We start from the raw sequence: 19,707 nt of genomic DNA, 5'->3' as shown, positions 1-19,707 counted from the left end.
TATCGTTTACATATTGTATTTTAATCACACTTATCAGTGTTAAAATATTTATACCTGCAACTTTGTAACAACTTCTGGGATTACAAGTTTTGGAGACAAAAAAGAACGCCTTTTACTATCTAAAAGCTTTAAAAAAATGTTTTCGCATAGACGCGTTTCTTCATCCGGATTATTTAAAATAACTTATGATACATTCTTCTGAATTTACGTAGGTCATTTTTTTCCTTCACTTTTTAGCCTTAACAATTTCGGAATAAAGACCTTTATGTTGAACCCAGGGACGTATTTTAAATATCTACTGATGCAAGGCAAATTTGTAATAAAAATTTTGTGCTCGCTAAAATACGAATTATAAAAAAATTAGTTCAAGTGGGTGCTTAAAAATTAAAGTACTCTCGCCTATGCTCTTGAAAGAAGATGCCGACTATATTCGGAGTTTGTAATTTTAATCCTATTCCCAATTGCCTTCGTATAGACCTCACCAAAAGGAAGCACAACTAAGACGGGGGTTGGCAACAGTGTGGTGAGAATGCGCTTAAACTTTCCCTATATATACGCAACAAAGTTCATGTTGGGATTCAGTTCCGCGTCGCGACCCTATCTGGAAGGGTGGAGTGTATTTCAAGCCTTCCGAACAGTACGTAGAATTTTGGCGGTAAACCACGACATTTTAATTTAATGACTTTTTTACATTTATCGTCATTTATTAATAGCAATAGTCAGTTTGCAATAACATTGTTATTTTTCGACCAGTAAGCCGCCAGTAAAAAATTGTATTAAAATGTAACTCCATTCAATTTGTCATTCGTTTTGTGACTATCCAAAAGGCTTGTCAGTGACTTTAACAGAATGAATATGTGGTGGTTGTCCTGTTTTGGATTACTTCTACCCGTCGTGGCTAGAAGAGACGATTACGAGAAGACAGGTATATATAAAACAATGCAATCTTCACCGTTTAGTTCAGCAGTTTCTGCTGAATTTTAGTTTTTTATGCTTACGCTCTTTCTCAAATGACTCATTCAATTGCTAACAGCAAAGGCTAATTGGAAACAGCAAATATTTAATTAAGTTAACAAATACAAATAAAACTGTATTGTAAATAACGGCGAAGTTAAAATCCGAATTACAGCTCGGGGAAATCTTATAAAATGTTTAACCTCTGCGATAAAAATACTGTAATTGATTGCCTTAGTATTAAATTTTTAAGTCTGCTTTACTCTATCCCTCCCTCATATTTGAAAAACAAAATTGATGATTTCTCGGGACGTTGTATTTTCATTTACAAGAGGGCTATGTTAATTTGCGCTCAGCATTTTGCTTTAGGTTATAATGGATTTTTCGACAATATAAAACACAAATGAGTGAAAATTATTGTTAAATTATGAAATTGAAATTATAACTACATTATTGGAAACATTGTAAAAAATACAGAGCTCATACCTCGTTATTTTGAAGACAATTGCCAATCGTGATATTAAGCAAACAATGTCCAAATAAAATATCACTCGTTAAGAGATACAGAGCTTTTAAATTCAGTTTTCGAAATAACGACAGGAACATATACATATACATATATATAGCATTGAAGATGCCAAGTGAGATTTTGGCGAACATAGTGTCATCATACATATATATATACAGTGTGTCCAAGATAAGGATGCACAGCATGGGGATCTCGGAAACTATAAGAGATACAGTGTCGGTTAAATTAGACAAAAGTTGCGCATTTTGATACCGAACAAGATCCCGTTTTACAAATTTGAAAATTCCAAGCCGTTCCGGAAATATCCGAGAAAAACCGAAATATTGCGATTTCGTTTTTATTATTTTTTAAAGCTATTTGAAAAGATATGAAAAAACGGAAAACACTTTTCCATTGGCACTTTTTAATCTCTCCAAATTGACGTTAACAAATTTTCATTACAGCGTTTCGATTCCATGGAACCACCATCAACTTTGATTTTTCTTATGGGACGGAAAAAAAGTACACACAGTATTAGGTTGTGCTTTTCATTGCGAATTCAACGATGTACGATACAATACGGTGACTTATGTTTTTATCCAGAAAAATGGCTTTTTAATACATTTCTAGTATTTTATTGTAGTAGGCCATGAGATCCGAACGATGAAAGGCAAAAGAAAATGGTTGACAAGTTCGAGTTAATGTGTTTATTTATTTACTAACTCTAACTGTTCATTTAACATAACAACTAAAGCCAACAAGTTAATGAAAAACAAATTCTATAACAAATGTTCGAATAAATGACCTCCATTTTCTAGGCATAAGTACGCCCGTCTCACGGTAGACTCCAAAACACGACTTAACATTTCAGGAGTAATTTTATTAAACGCTGCTCGTACTGATTGACGTAATTGTTCCTCGTTGTCAAAACATTCTTTGAATACCTCATTTTTTATGTAGCCCCATAAGAAAAAGTCCAAGGGAGTTAAGTCCGGGGACCTTGGAGGCCAAGGTGTTTCACTGTAAGTCCCAATGTATTTTCCATCAAACCGTTCAGTTAAATATTGGCGAACTTCTCTGGAGTTATGGGCTGGGGCACCATCTTGTTGGAACCAGCAGCCTTGCACAGCGCCTAGCGGTAAATCATCTAAGGCATCTTCTAAATCGTGCCTCAAGATGTCAAGGTACCGCTCGGAAATTAAGGAATTATTATAGAAAATAGGGCCTATAATCTTGCTACCAAAAATCCCACACCAAATATTAAACCCAAAGCGAACTTGATGTCTGGATAGTCTATTAACACGTGGATTTTGTTGCGACCAATAGTGTGTATTGCGCCTGTTATAAATACCGTTATTGGTCACCATACTTTCATCAGACCAAATCACTTTATATGGAAAATTAAAACTCTCATCACACATCCTGGTATACCACTCACAAAAATGTCTACGTCGTTCGTCGTCACCCGGTTTTAATCCTTGACATATTCTGAATTTGTAAGGCTTAAATTCATTTTTCCTTAAAATAAACTGAGCTGTAGATTTAGCTACCCCATTCTGGTCTTCAATTTCTCTGGTAGAAGTTTGTGGATTTTCGATAACAGATTGTAGAACAATGTATTGGTTTTCTTCATTGGAAGGTTTTTGTCGGGATAATGCAGGCTTCTTAAATGATCCATATTCTTTCAGATTAAATAACAAACGCCGAAAAATACTCTTGTCAGGTTGTCTCCGCTCTGGGCATTTGTTAGAATACATACGCTCGACTTCCACACAATTTCTTTGGCATCAGATGTAGCAAGACAGCATATCACATTTTTCTTCGTTTGTAAAATTACCTCCCTCCATTGTAGAACAAAATAAATTAGAAAAAGACAACAACAATAAAAATACAAAAACAATAACTAAAGGAATAAACTTATGATCGACTGATAACAAAGACAAATAACATTAATGTGTCATTGAAATTGACTGGATGTCATTTTGTCATGGCCTACTCCATTTAAATGCTGAAATGTATTAAAAATCCATTTTTCTGGATAAAAACATAAGTAACCGTATTGTATCGTACATCGTTGAATTCGCAATGAAAAGCACAACCTAATACTGTGTGTACTATTTTTCCGTCCCATAAGAAAAATCAAAGTTGATGGTGGTTCCATGGAATCGAAACGCTGTAATGAAAATTTGTTAACGTCAATTTGGAGAGATTAAAAAGTGCCAATGGAAAAGTGTTTTCCGTTTTTTCATATCTTTTCAAATAGCTTTAAAAAATAATAAAAACGAAATCGCAATATTTCGGTTTTTCTCGGATATTTCCGGAACGGCTTGGAATTTTCAAATTTGTAAAACGGGATCTTGTTCGGTATCAAAATGCGCAACTTTTGTCTAATTTAACCGACACTGTATCTCTTATAGTTTCCGAGATCCCCATGCTGTGCATCCTTATCTTGGACACACTGTATATATATATATATATATATATATATATATATATATATATATATATATATATATATATATATATATATATATATATATATATATATATATATATATATATATATATATATATATATTATATATATTCACGTATTGATTCACGGATGGAAAAATGTGATGACACTATATTCCGGGATATCATCCGTTCGCTCGTTGAACTCCGACTGGAATCCTGCATCCGACTGGAATCCTGCAAATCCTGCATCCGACTGGAATCCTGCAGACGTTTCGCCAAAATCTCACTGGCATCTTCAATGCTCGCGCTCCGAAAACACTTCGAACACACATATATATATATATATATATATATATATATATATATATATATATATATATATATATATATATATATATATATATATATATATATATATATATATATATATATAAATATAAAGATAGATATATGGATAGATAATAATATAGGGAACGTTAGTTGCACCCTACAATCTCGCTGTTACAACTTTCTTGTTTGAATAATAAAGCTATTCTAATTTGAAAACTACCATCGATTAAACGAAACAATTTTGAGATATTTGCAAAAATGCAAATAATGTTCCTCATTTTATTATGGGTATAATCGTTATGGCTAGACATAATAGGTATTTCAAATAAATTATAATATAATAATTATTCTCCGTTATCAGTAAACCAATTATATATAAAATTGTTGCAGAATGATAGAACCTCCCAAAATAGGTCTAGGAGGATCAGAAAAAATTTAGAATAGGATAGGAAATATGAGATTCGAAAAAAAATTCACTCTTTCTATTTCAAAAAAGAAATAGCCACATTAGATCGGATTTTCGTGGATACTGGACAAGAGGACAGTATTCCCTTAATCAGTAGGAAGTTGCTATGCAGAACTCTTGGAAAGGCTACAGAAAATCTGATCAAAGAATCAAAATTATTGGGATCGTGATAAAAATAATAATCTTTACCATAATAATATTATATTACACCAGATGAAAAAGAATATCAAATTACTGTCTACTTATAAAGCCGCTTAATTTTCAAATTTGCTCAAATTTAGAATTTCGATTTCAAATTTTGAAGATTTCGTTGAGTGCTAGATGGTCTTTAAATAAAAAGGTCGTTACATCAAATTAATTAATTTAAACCTTTGGCTGGTCGTTTTCGTTGTTTCGCGGGGTAAAGTTTTTAAGGACGCCCATTTATCACGGCTCGGACGCAATAAAACTTCTATAACGCGAGACATTTCGGTAATCGATTTTTATTGGAATCGGTACCATTTAATTTTGCAGCAGATTTTAAGGCACATTTTTGCTTCTATTTCTGCGAAAAATATTGCAAATATTATTCACTATATGTTGCGTGCACTAATTTAAATCATACCATATCATATAATTTTAAACTTTAGAGTTAAATTTCTGTGCAATGAATATAAAATAAAAATAATTTCTCCATAAGCATATTTTTAACTGAATAAGTTATTGGTAATTACTATGGGCATGATAACATAGATCAATAAAACAAATGATGATAATTATTGAGATTTTAGTTTCAATATTTGAATCTGAAGAAAGTTATTTGAAAAAAATAATATGAGAGAACCAACATACCAAAAAATAACCACATAAAGTTTCCCGTTGTATTCAACTAGTTCTTAAATTTGTCAGGAAAAATAGGCAAGCTTCTAATTGGTTGCGTAATCTCGTATCGCGTTTCCCCTGGCTTGTATGCTCCAAATAAAGTCTATTGGTACAGAAAATTAAATCGGTTCCATACACCATTCAACAAAAAAACACGATTTTTAAAAAAAAAAAGTTGCAAAGCCCAACTCAAGCTTTTTTTTTCAATGGTGAAAGAATGTTTGAAATGTGAGGAACAAGTTGATTTAATAATTTTCCAATATTTATCTGCATTAATTTTACGTATTTGACAAGATGAGGGTAAAAAAGACTATAGATAAACGAGATTGGTCAGAGGACAAAGTTTTCCAGTTTTCCATTTTTAAGAGGAATACTAGTTTTCATAGGATTGAAACATATTATGTCATATAAGTTTATTTGATACATCTGCAACGAAGTTAGAGTACGAGACGTACTAGGTAGGAATTAAAAAAGTGTATTACATATTTCTTCGGTCCAAAATAAATGCCATAGGGCTGGTAGGCAATACCCAAATATTGCATTTACCTGCAGCCTGGTAGCGAAGTGTGATCATTAATCTACTATGATGGTGTTAAAAGCAGTTCTAATTGCATTTCAGAGATCGGAAAGAAATTTTTAAATTGTTGTGCACCCTCCAAGCGCAACCTATTTACTTATTTAGTGTTGAACAAGCTCCCAATTCATTTCGGCAATCTACCTGTTTCCTTAGCCACCACTCTTGTTTCACTTTCTGTTTTTGTAGTCTTATACGCAATTAGAAAAGCTAAGGGCTGATGCGAACTTATTTTGAAAAAATAGAATTAAAACACTTTCTGTATTGTCTAGTCTCCAAGCCATATCTCGGGACCGCTACCAATGTCAAATGGACAACACCCTGAGGCAAATAGATTTTATGTTAATTCAAGTCAACTTAAGAAGTTTTTCAGTTTTTCAGAATATTGCCCAGATGAAAAGTGATTTTTGCTTAAATTTAAATACCAAATTTGATGTGATTTAGCCTGTGGAGTGCATTGTGGAGAGCCACTTCAGACATTTCCGATAATTTAGGAGATCGATCGGATATTTTCTGTCGGTTTTAGCTACTGGCGGTATTGTGATATTTATCACTTGTGATGGTCATATCGCACGCCACTCAGTTGATGTATTTGGGCTGTGTTGCCCAAAAGTAATCCAATTACGAATGACCGTAGAAGAAACAACACGTTTATAACTTATATACTCAACTCGATGGCTAATGCGCCGTCTATAAAACTTATTATGTAATATACTATTATAAAACCACAAAATTTTATGGTAAATATGCTTAAACCGCGCAAATTTTCCCCTTCTTTGTGACGAATCGGCTTAGCGAAACTCCGCTCAGAATATCAGGATTATGATTAAGCTAATTATGAAGCAGAACTATAGCGGAACAACACTAAATATTGCGTAGGTGATTACCGGATTAAATTCCCGTGTTCACAACGCATAGGCCGAAACAGCTAATTTGGTTCTGACGCGACCTAATCCAGTGAAACCCAAGGCAGCCAAGTAAGGGCATTAACATTTAATATGGCATTAGCAGAGTTTAATATTACAATGATGAAGAATATTGGCGTGTCGAAATTACTCTAAATTAGTTTGGGCATCGTCCCAGTGTGTTGGTTGTTTACTGTATGTACAGAATGAGCAAATTTGGATGTTGCTATATGAGGTCTCGGTAACTACCCCGTCGTAAAATGGATGATGCATCCGTAATTGTTATTGGGTGTCTTTTGTTTTCAAGCTATTTCAAAACATTCTTTTTTGAGTATAACAGTTTTAACAACTTTTTTAATACCTTCTTGGTTTTTTTTATTATAACGTAAAATTGTATTTTTGGATATCATCTTTTTCATAGTTGCCTATAATAGTATATTATGCAACAAGTGCGGTAAACGGCATTTGACTCACGAATTTATTTGACACGAGTGGAGCGAGTGTTTAAGACAGTGGTCGCCAACTTCTTCAATGTGTTGAGCTACTTTGTTAATTTTGGAATAAACAGTGGAATTGTTTATGTTTAATATTATGACCATTAGATTCTTTTGTGGAATTTTGAAGCTTCTCTGATTTTTGCAGTTTGTATTTTAAAAAATTAAAATCGTTGTGAGAACTACCAGAATTGCCTCCGCGAGCAACCGGTAGCTCGCGATCGGCAGGTTGGCGACCGCTGGTTTAAGAAATGAGTGACTTAAAAAGTTTACTGAACGTGTTGCATACTATACTTTTTGTACGACCGTTAGTTTTTGGGTACATTTTTGCAAAACAACACGAATACATTCACTAACGTGACCGTCAGAATTGATAAACGTCAAAATTCAAGGCATGGGAAATATCTCCGAAAACATTCGATTGCTCCCAAACCCATGCGGTAAAATCCCGGAAATGTCCGAAGTGGTTCCGATCCGTGGGAAACGAAACTGATAATTAGATAGTGCTTTTTGTACAACGATACGTGTTTTAAAAAAATATGAAAAGCATTATTTTAAATTAAATTATGGCATTTCTTTATTGTATTAGCTATTCGAATATTAATTTAAAAAAATCTACGAAAACGCCAGTCTAAATCAGTTAGCTATTGGATCTAATTGTCTGTCAGTAATTTTTGAGCTCATTAACTTCCCTTTTACATCCAAAACGTTTTAACTTAAAAATGGCAAAGTTCTCAGGGAAAAGCGCATGAATGTTACCCTTACTCGTCTAAAAAATTTCAGTAACGCACAATTTTTTTCTACAAAAATATAAACCATAAAATTTCACATAGATCAAATAAACAATATTCTTTTTCTGAAAATGTTACCAGAATGTACGAGGTTAGCGCCAAAATTTTCCGGCCTGACATAGATGCAGCTGCAGTATCACGATAAAACTTTGTCTTCTTTTAAATGTATATCTTAGTAGGCTGCGAAACAAAAATTGAAGTCTTGAGTCAAATAGTTTTTTATTGACAGCATTTTAAACAAGACGTTTCCGCAAATACCGCAGTATAGAGCAGTTATAAAGTTTTTGACAAAGGCACCTAAAATTATTAAAGAAAGGCTGGATGGTTTATTCTGTAGTGAAAGAATGAAGTTGATTCAAGAACTGGTGGACCAGTGGAGGTCATAACGGAAGATATTGTTGCGATTGTGGAAGAGTGATCGACGTTTAAAGGTCAAGGAAATCTCAGAAATTACTAAGCTTTCTGATACAAGTGTTCGTCGAATCCTGGATGATCATTTAGGTATGCATAAGGTTAGTGCAAGATGGATTCCTAAAAACCTTTCGGCTATGCAAAAACAGCGCCGTGTCTAGTGTGCGCGGTCTTTTTTGGAACTCTGTGGGTCGGAACCGAAGCCTGTGATAGAAACTATTGTGACGGGAAATGAAACTATGGTTCTCTATTGTGACCCTCTATCGAAAAAAAAATCACTGGAGTGGCGTTGTAAGGGTGAAGCACCTCCAAGAAAATTCAGAGTCTGTCAGTCAACAAAAAAGGTGATGGCCACGATCTTTTGGGATTGTGAAGGATTTTTTTTGATAGAGTTTAAAGAAACTAATACCACTGTCAATGGTAAATATTACGCAACATTATTACATAAATTGCGAGTCTGCATATGTGTAAAACGTCGAGGAGAACTGACCAGACGCGTGCGTCTTTTGCACGATAATGCACCTGTCCATACTGCTGGTGTTGCACAAGCTGCCATTTTAGAGTGTGGGTTCCAACAAATAGATCATCCTCCCTATAGTCAGCGACTATTATTTGTTTAGATATTTGAAAAAGGACTTACGTGGACGGCTGTTTAACGACGAAGTTGAATTAAAAGAGACTGTTCTAGCTCATTTTGCAGACAAACCAAAAGAATATTTTTTTAAAGGGATTGAGTTGTTAATAAAGAGATGTAATAAGTGTATTGAAGTTAAGGCGGATTATATTGAAAAATAATAAAAAATTGTTACTCTACTTTGTTTCTTTCATATTCAGGCCGGCAAGTTTTGGCGCTGCCCTCGTATATCCCACAATTTAAGATGTTTGGGCTATATGTTAATATGACGGATTTTTTCTTAAAATGAACTGAAGAATTATCTCTTTACGTATTGATTAGAAGAAACACTGTTTTTATTATATACCTTTGCGTAATAAAATAAAACAAGTGGCCCATAGTCGAAGAAAACTGGTTTTTCAAAACTATACCGATTCAAAAATACTCACAAGTTAAGGTTTCAAAATTTATTATTTTCATAAAGTTACACGTGTTTCACCATCATCAGACACACAATGACGTCAACTTGAAAGCACGCAGACATAAACTATTAATTTTTAAGACATTCAATTACCTAATTGTGAAGGTTCTTGAATCTTTATGGTTTTGATTAATATGAATATCATTAGCTAACTTCAAGTTCACTTTTCAGGATATTTCTGGCACATCACGGACATCCACTACGATCCCCATTATAGCCCTAACGGCGACTACAGAAAGAGTAAGTGAAGGCGTCTAAACTTGAGATTTTACGACCGCGTTAGGAGTAAACTTTAAGTAGAGTTCGAACGCTGCAAGTTAAACAGCCCTGCGTCAGGATAACCGCATTGACGGAATTCCTTTTCTTGGTCGATTCATTATAGTAAAAATTGCCAAACAGTCGTGTGTTAAAACTTAACCGAAGTTAATGGCAAAAATAGCAATAAATAAGAAAAAATATTTATGCGGGTCTTCTTCAGAAGAGACATCATAATTTTTGTGGACCGTCACAATGACAGTTTCTTTAAGATATGGTGAAGAATAACAAAACAAACATGAAATGCTTGGAAAAAAAGTTACTAGAGTAAATGATAATCATATTACACATTTACAATAAGTGGCGATCTACTCGACGTGATATTTTTGCTGACACTGACGCAATAATATGTACTGCTTCTTTTAATTTTAGGTAGAGTATTGATTTCTGTTTAGAAAGATACTTAATATCATTATATTGTAGACGATTACAATCTTTTCATCTATACCATCTATATTCAAAATGTTATGGTTTTCCGAGATGATTTTCTCTTTTTAACAGGGAGCTTTACCTATATATATATATATATATATATATATATATATATATATATATATATATATATATATATATATATATATATATATATATATATATATATATATATATATATATATATATATTAAATCGTGACAAATCTGTTTCGTATGTCCTTAGGCCCTTTCTTTAGTTTCAGAAAAGATGATTTTTATAGGTATGATAATATCGTAGGAAGATGCAACGAAAACGGCAGGCTAGAAACGAATCTAAAATTATTCGTTTCTCTAATCACACTGTTTGACGCAATAATTCCCGAGTCGTATTAATGTCATAATTGAATTAAGGGGTGGTGACGTTCTGACACGATAGTTCACGACTTGAGCTAAGTCCATTGTTTTCAATATTAAGCTGTGAATATTCATAGGATTATTCCCGAGTTTACAGCCGTAATAAGAATATACGGCAGGATCGTTTTCAGGTTATCGATCGGATGTTACTTAATATTGAAATTACTGAAATAAACGATTGATCAAAATGCATTAATAATGGAGCGCCACATCTATCTAGCTTCAACAATGTAGGTTTAACAGTTTTTGAAATATTGAATATTTTCTGTGGGGCGTGAATGTTGGTATCTTTTTATTTACTAAATTATTTAACATGGATGGTTTCTTTCTGGAATTGAAATAAATTATGATCTATATGGTGTCTTATTTAAAATAACAAAATTTAACCGGGTCCTCTGGAACATCTGGTGTAAATTATTAATTTTTATTTGAAATTGGTTTTGGTAATGACTGTTTGTTTCGCTATTTAATATAATACATAATTTTTACCACAGGTTTTTTCTCTCTATACAGGGTTATTCACGGTGACTGTCCTATTAGACGTTTACGAAGAATGACTTACGGCAATAACGTGAAATGTGGGTTATGTATATAAGTGAATATAAGCAACTTACGTAAAATATTTTTGGCCATGCGGTGTTGCCAGATACACTCGTAACTTATGTCAACTTTCGTTTTCTAAATGGAAGACCCTGCATATTATTACATTTTTAGATTCCGCTAAACATTGTACCATACCTATCTTAAAGATTTTCAGAAATAAAAAATACGTTTTTTTTTTCGCAACTCGTACAGTTAAACAATTGGATTTTTTGGTTGCGGTTCCCTATTAAATTGTTTTATCATAATTTAGTACGAGAATGAACTTATCGCGTATAGAACTTTCATAAGATAAGGTAAATCAGCTATTGCCATCTAAAAGTATCAAACTATGGTATATCGTAGCAAAAATCAAAATATTACGCTAAGAGCGAATTAAAGCAATTACATTTCATCTGGATAGCAGGCTTTAGATGCGACATTTTTTCTAACCAAATTTGTCTTGTCAGAAATAAGCTTAATATTCCTTTATTAGCGTGTTTAAATGAGTAATTGTAACAGCGAAACTGGAAGGAATTACATATGCCAACAAATATTCATAGAAACTAGTATATGTAAAACTAAGTTTAAAAGTTAATAAATGGTTTTAAATTGTTTTTGATTACATTAAACATGTTTGAAATGACCTCCATTTGTTCTAAGACATCCATCGACTTCATAACATTGGAAACTGTCGCCCCCTAAATTTAATTTGGATCAAGTTGTCGAAAAGTCTGTCTGACACGGCATTCCAAGTGTTCTATTGTTCTAACTGGAGTTCTATACACTCTTTTTTTAATAGCGCTCCAAAGGTAGGCATCAACCGATGTGTGGCCAATTCCATGGTCCTAGACGACTTGTTCATCGGTTTTCAAACATGATGAGTTCTTGAATTATTCTATTTGTGCAATGAGCCGGAGCTCCTTCAAATTGGTACCAATATCTGCGATGTAATGATGTAACAAATTGTCTAAAAAATCTGTTGGTATTTGTTGGTATAATATCCAAATATTTTTACTGGTTCAAATTTTCATTGGAGATATAAAAAATTATTTTATTATCCATCATCAATCAAAACTCGTTGAATTCGCTTTTCTCGTACAAATTTTGGATTTTCTGAAGACCAAAAATGATTATTCCTTCTGTTAAAAATACGCTCTCTAAATGCAACTTTAAACTATTAAGATGGAATAAAATAAGAAATCCGAGTGCATCCGCACATGTCAGTTATTTTTTTACGTCTCCATGGCTGGCAAGAGCCTGCTACCCAGATGAAATATGATTGCTTTAATTCGCTTTAAATGTAATATTCCCGTTTTTTGCTTATAACTCGTGAAAATAGATATACCATAATTTGGTACTTATAATATGGTAATGGTACTTATAAATTAAATTAAATTAATATAAAATATGGGGTATTCCATTTAAAATTCACACGTAACATGGATATATAATTTCGTGAAAATCTGAACTTTTAGTTCTTATTTATTTAAAAAAAAAGTTATTTTATATCGGCTTGTTTGTTGCCAAATTTCTTAAAAAAGCGTTTTTTTTATCTCCGAAAATGTTTAAAATAGGTATAATACATGTTACAAAAAAAGTTCCACAATGTTTCGCGGAATCTAAACATGTAATAATAATCAATAAAACATGCCGCTAAGGCGCCAAATGAACAATTTATTTCACCGCTCGCTCGACTTTAAGTATTACATCTTAACAATGTGTTCCCCATTTTGTAGCTGGAAACTGGTTCGGAGGGTCCTATGTCTAAAAAAAAATGAGGCTTATTAAAGAAAAGCATGTAATGACGCTGCGACAATCACCTCAGAACAAACATATATTTAGTGTTCAGAGAGGCATTGAAATAGATAATACAATTACAATTAATTACATGATGGATATTAGTATAGTTTTTTAAAATTGTTTACGTTTGTTTTTTGTTCTGTGTGAGAATTGTTGACCCCACAGTCGTTCTAAATTTGGTATTATAGGTATTTAGGCAAAGAACGAGTGGTGGGATAAATAATTCCGGAGAGGAGCAACAAATCATTGGTGAGATTATAATATATAACATATATTAAAAATTTCATTACATAAAACAAGAAACAAAGTACACCATATTGCGGAATTTTTGCTATTAATCTCTTTGTCTATTTTCTTTATCTTTTCAGTTTCAAAAATAAGCAAAATCAAACATAGTATAAGGTCCCTATGAAATCGAGGTTAAACCTCCCCTGTATTAGCGCAAGCGTTGATTGGTCGTAACGCTGTGACATCAAAAAAACTAATTTTCATTTAATGGATAAAATTAATCAAAAATATGCAGAACATTTTGCTGGCGTACATTAATGTATCGGTATAAAACCGTGACAATGTCCAGCACTGGCAACATTTTCTCAGTCCGTCTAGATATTTGCAACACGTTGAAAAGAAAACAATGCTATCTCAGATTATTATATATTTACGGTTTATTCACATAAAAGTCCGACACATTGTTTAACACCAACTAATCCGCAATAACGGGAATCGCCATCCCGGTGTCATATCCCTAGACATTCCCCGTCACTAGTTGAAAATCCGAAACCAAACTAGATCCCAATCTGCCTCTCAAATCCTGATTAAGGTCCAGAAATTGGAAAGGAAAGATAATTGGGCGGATAACCGAGCATCGGCGATTCGACCTGGGAGGATTAATCCTGAGCCTTAAAAGGCTTTTGGTTCGTTTCAGTCGCAGGACCAGATTCTCGAATTAATATACGGCGTAAAATTGCAAATTCACGTTTTAGGGGTGGTAAAAAAGCAAACCTATCACGAGTACAAAGGAGTCTACATAAATAGCTTGTCAACAAATGGCTTTAAAAATAATAACATATCTGCAAAGCGTAAGTAAGCGGAAGTAAGAACATTAATTAATTAGGAACTCAAGGGAAATACGAATGATTTGTCCTGCCACCGCTTAAATCTGTTGTCGATCCTTTAATCGATGTTGATTTTTGCGGCTAGATTTCTAACCGTTGTTTCATATAATTTTTACGCATTGGAATGAAATGTGGACAAAATGGCAAAGATAATTTTTTTTAACGGTGAAAACTTCATTGGAAGTCATACCCAACATGTTGATATCATAAGAAAATGATTATCTTCTGTATTTTCAAAATCGTTCCTCAATTTTTGAATTTATCGGTCAAAATGTTGAACTTTTAAAATCCGAAAATTGACAATTTTTAATTTATAATAAATTCTTCCATTTCATAAGATCAAGCTTAATTATAAATGTAAACATTTCTCCATATATCTTAAGGCTTTGAAACGGACTCTCATTTTCACTTTTAATGATCGAAATCCAACTTTCGCACATATTCATATTGCCTTCATTGATATTTTCTTTCGCATGTTCCCTTTTTTACTAGGGAAAGAAATGTTTTTTTTTTAATTTTTGGGTCAGTTTCAAATAATATCAATTTTGAAGTAAAACTGTTAAGAACAAAAGCTTTAAAAAATACTGTTTATAATTGAGTTCGAGATATTTTCACCAATTTCGTGAATGAATGTCATCAAAACACTCTACAAATCTATTAAGAACTTTGCCCCGAGTTAACCATCGTATTTCAAAATGTAATAACAAATCTCCATATTTCGATTTAATTTCCTCCAAAAATGATTTAAAGGGCCTGTGAATTAATGCTGATCGCGCTATTAGCATGTTTACGATCTTAACAACTTTTTCTATCACATCCTTAAGGCCTTTGCAAATAAATTTTCTTCTTATATGATACAATGAAACGATAAAAGTAAACGCCCTAGTTCATTTTAAATTAGTTTTACAAAACCAACAATTTTCCTCTCATACTTCGAGCAGCGTCAGTTGTTATGGAAAACAATTTACTTTTTACATCCAATGCTTGCCCATTTTGTGAAATTTGTGAACTCTTGTACTTGACGAAAAATATCAGTGCCTTTGGTGGTGTTATTCATTGAAGCAAGAACTCATAGTTCCTCATTGACGTTCGAGCTATTTATTGATGCAAATCTAATAATTATTGCAAGCCTACCAATACTATTTATGTCGGTACTTTCGTCAACTACAACGCTAATTATGTCACAAGGTAACAGATCATTTTTGACCTGTTCATCAATATTCTTATTATTATTATTATTTATTTTTTATTTGCAAAGTCATTAAATAAGTGTTCGGAACAATTTTCAAAAACTCGCCGTCTGTAAATAGTTTTCCCTGGGTACCAATGGTAAGCTGGCAGACGTAGAGCGATTGTTGCTGGTAGCAAACCCTGTAACAATTTATTTTGTATTCCAAAATTTAATACACGTTTAGCAATTCATTCAGATTTATCTTCATTTGACATTTCACTCACATATTTATGTTTTGAAGAAAAGTCTCGCTCAATATCGGTAATTATATCTGTACATAAAGTACATATCAATTTGTTACCAAATTACCAAATAGGTCATTCGGTGACTCACGGGTCATAGTTTACCAACCTCTGCACTAGGCTGCAAACATTATAACTCGTATTTTTACCATTTAATATAGTGTTATTTCAATAACTACGTACTCTGTTATGACTTGCATCTGTCTAAATTCTGTTTGGCATGATTGGTTATATGCCATTAAGAGAAGACGTTAAGAGACACTTGAGTAATAAAAATTTCGGAGGAACAAGTTGAAGTAAACGAATTATTTTTAGTGTAATGGACTTATTTTCTCATATATCAAATTTTTCGTATTGCGTCGAAAATCAAAATATAAATAATCCCCTTAAGGTTATTACAAAATTCCGGATCGGATTCGGAAATTTTTATTTCCTTTTGTTAATTAAGGGCTCCCCTCGACGTCCGGCGTTTAATATCCGATTCGGGATCCCGCGTTAGCTTTATCAACGTTAATTCAAAAATTTAATCCGGTAGAAGCGAAACCAAGCAAAGTACAATACCGATAATAATGCGGAAGGTGTACTCAAATTTTGATTAAACCGTAAATGGCGACATTATTGATCTTACGTCTACAGATTTCATTTCCGCATTTCCAAAACATTCTAAAACCTGTTCCAGAGTTAAACTTTTTAATGAGCCTGTTTATTTCAATTCGCAATAAAAATAATTGTTCTGGCTAATAATTTTGCCTGCACATCTAATAGCTATTGTTGATACAAGTGAGCAAAATATGAAAAATTCACCAGTGTCGACACTGCAAATAAATCGCTTGACATATTCATTTTAATTTTAGCCCCAAAATCAAAATTTCTCTGGTTTGATTATATAGTCGAGATTTCGCTCATAAATGTAGGCTTCGTCTGAGTACTAATAGTTTTGATGGAGAAATCATCAAAAATAGTGGTGAACTGTGAATGTTTACGACAACGTTTCAAAAATAAAATCTTAAAAATGTAACATAGATACCACAAATAATTGACTATGACTAGGCGAAGCAATGTCAAAATAGTAAATATTTATTGGAAATGTGACCCGACATTCAATTTAAGAAATTACCATCATTGTATTACAATTGACAGATATCAGACATCCGTTAGTTTGGTCATGATTATTGTGAACTGTGCTAAACCAAAGAACAAACGCACTGACCACTTTTTTAATCATTTTACTCAGCTTATTTGCTAAAATATCATAAACGTTGTCCTATACTGGATGGGTTTCTTTTTTCTATTTTTCACTGCTTCACTGCTATCTATTATGTGAACTTATACATCGATCTCCATTTATATTTGTAGAGGATTCTACTGGCGTCGAAGTCGATGATTGTCCTATTTATACACCATGAAACTACACCACACTCTATTTAATGCTTCTTGCTCATGATTATTTTTGGTTGGGTCTGCTATCATAACATAATTTACATAATTGTTGACGACTTGTATCTGATAATTTGTTCATGTTCGGTAAGACTTCTGCAGCTTCAGAATTGTTACGGTTGAAGATAAGGAAAAAGAATGTACTTGTCTGAATTTCATCAATATTTCATATTTTTTTAATTGTTTGGTTTCATTTCACTAGCCCATTAAGTCTACTGATTTTTATAAAAGTTAAATTTCTAATTCCTTACCACTGTATAATAATATAATTAATTATATCAACATACTTGATCGGTCATTGAAACAAATCGCAAAGTGGATCTTTCAAAAACTCAAATTTACCGCGCAATTCTTTCGAAAATTATTATTCCATTTCGGAGCACTTACACTCCAAAGTCTCTCCTTTCAGTTCATCTCCGAACCCTATTAGTCTTTAACTCTATCGCACGTTAGCTTCCGTAAACGAAGTCCTCTATTTTATCCGGGCGCGCTAAACAAGAGCAAACACTTTATCGCTTAATCTACGTGGTGTGGCAAAGAGCTAAATTTGATCAAGAAAAGCGGAAATGAAATTCGGACCCTTATCTTAAATTAGAACGGAGCAAAGTAGACTTAGATAAACCCGGAATTACCCAACGGAGGACCAAATTTGATAAAGTCGTCGATCTACCGGGGAAGATTAAGTTTCGTCAAAGTCAAAGCGAGTTTCCCGTGGAAAGTGAAAATTAGGATTTTCACAAATTTGCGGGCTCTTGTTAAGCTCACAACAAAATCATTTATTACCATTTATTTTTCAATAGTCTGCAAAAAAAAAGACATTCGGTATTCGTTTATCTCGTAGTGCCACAGTTTTGCGCCAACTATTACTCGCATTACCTTGGCTCCGCCTTGGAGGTGAGAACGTGGCAGCACAGTGCAGTGCAGGCAGTGAAGTAGTAGTTTTTCGTGATTTTTAAAAGTTTTTGTTGGTTTGTATAATAATAATCATAATAATACTATAATAATAATAATATATTAGCTACAATAAACATTAAAATATACATAAGTACAGAAAGAAAGAATCACATTAAGATAACATTAACGCAATACCTTAGCAGTTTGCCAAATACTACAACCATTTGCTTAATAAGAACCTAACAATTTTTTTAAAAAATTTGGACGATTTTGAATAGATTTTATTTTTTCCAGAAATCTATTAAAATCGTTTATACCGGCACACATCATTCATCATCATTTTTAATCATTACCGTCATATTATCAGTAATATATATCTGAAATCAATCAACAGCAATTTGTGTATTAACAAAAATAATTTGACTATATAAAATAATAACATCATATTTTTTTATCTATTATCTATATTCTATACAAATATACCTTTACAATTGTTACTGGAACGTTGATAAATTTTCCATAATAAGTGAATTTCATTTAGCCAAATTAATTTTCTTCCTATCGTTATTACGTTCCCATTATTTTTTTTTTCATTTTAAACATATATACCATGCCACCCTGTCACGTGATCATAAAAATAAATAAAATGAGTCTTAGTCTTCATAATTCGATTTGTTTATCCAAATTCCCCTTTTAGTTTTGCAAATATTGACTTTTGAACACAGTCCACAATTTTTGTTTCGAACATTCTGCTGTAAAGAGAATTTTTTTGTATACGAAGATAAAACCGATTGCTATAATTTTCTATAGCAGTAAACGTATCAAATCAGTGTACGGGCGTAATACCCACACATATTTATGGACTCGAGAAGTTTCCAATTTATAACCACTAACGATCGCATGTCTCGAAAAATCCTTTTACATCAAACCGCGATGTTTCTTGTTGACTTTCTACCGCTTCGCCAAAGTTGGATTATTTGAAGTCTATTACTCTTAGAAGTTGATTAGAAGTATGAGTTTGGTGGCGTGGGAAGAACCTCACTTTAATTAATGAAGGCATCTCGAAAAGTACGCCTAAATATCTAAGTTTGACTAATAAATAAATCAGAAAGTATTGACGAGAGTCGGTTTTCTCATTTGAAAAATTTTATGTAGATATCATATTAGAATTTCGATTTTGTGACTATCAAAAGTTTTAAAATTTGAATGAGAGTCATCCACTTAAAATATTTCCTACTCCCCTCTATAAAATACCTAATTATATACCGATCTAGCGTGCGGAAAGCGTCATTTTACCACATGAGTTTCTTGTCCCACCGGTTTGGGAGCAGTCGGATGTTTTCGGAGATTTTACCACACGGTTTCAATTTTGACGTTTATCAATTCTGAAGGTCACGTCATTGTTTCGCAAATATGTAC

The 19,707-nt window shown here is 32.8% G+C and overlaps 1 protein-coding gene across 1 annotated transcript in view; it reads left to right on the top strand.

The window, feature by feature from the left end:
- Positions 1-604: 604 nt before the first annotated feature.
- LOC132699644 (acid sphingomyelinase-like phosphodiesterase 3b) overlaps positions 605-19,707 on the top strand; it is a 77,885-nt gene continuing 58,782 nt past the window's right edge. The window contains exons 1-2 of the mRNA XM_060666480.1: positions 605-925; positions 10,017-10,085. Coding sequence (XP_060522463.1) covers positions 850-925; positions 10,017-10,085 — 145 coding nt within the window. The 5' untranslated portion in view covers positions 605-849. The remainder of the gene's footprint in view (positions 926-10,016; positions 10,086-19,707) is intronic.

Source organism: Cylas formicarius, unplaced genomic scaffold (assembly GCF_029955315.1).
Source record: "Cylas formicarius isolate icCylForm1 unplaced genomic scaffold, icCylForm1.1 PGA_scaffold_3__17_contigs__length_32017465, whole genome shotgun sequence".
Taxonomy (NCBI): domain Eukaryota; kingdom Metazoa; phylum Arthropoda; class Insecta; order Coleoptera; family Brentidae; genus Cylas; species Cylas formicarius.
Note: the sequence above shows the minus strand (reverse complement) of the source record. Positions and strands in the feature narration are given on the sequence as shown.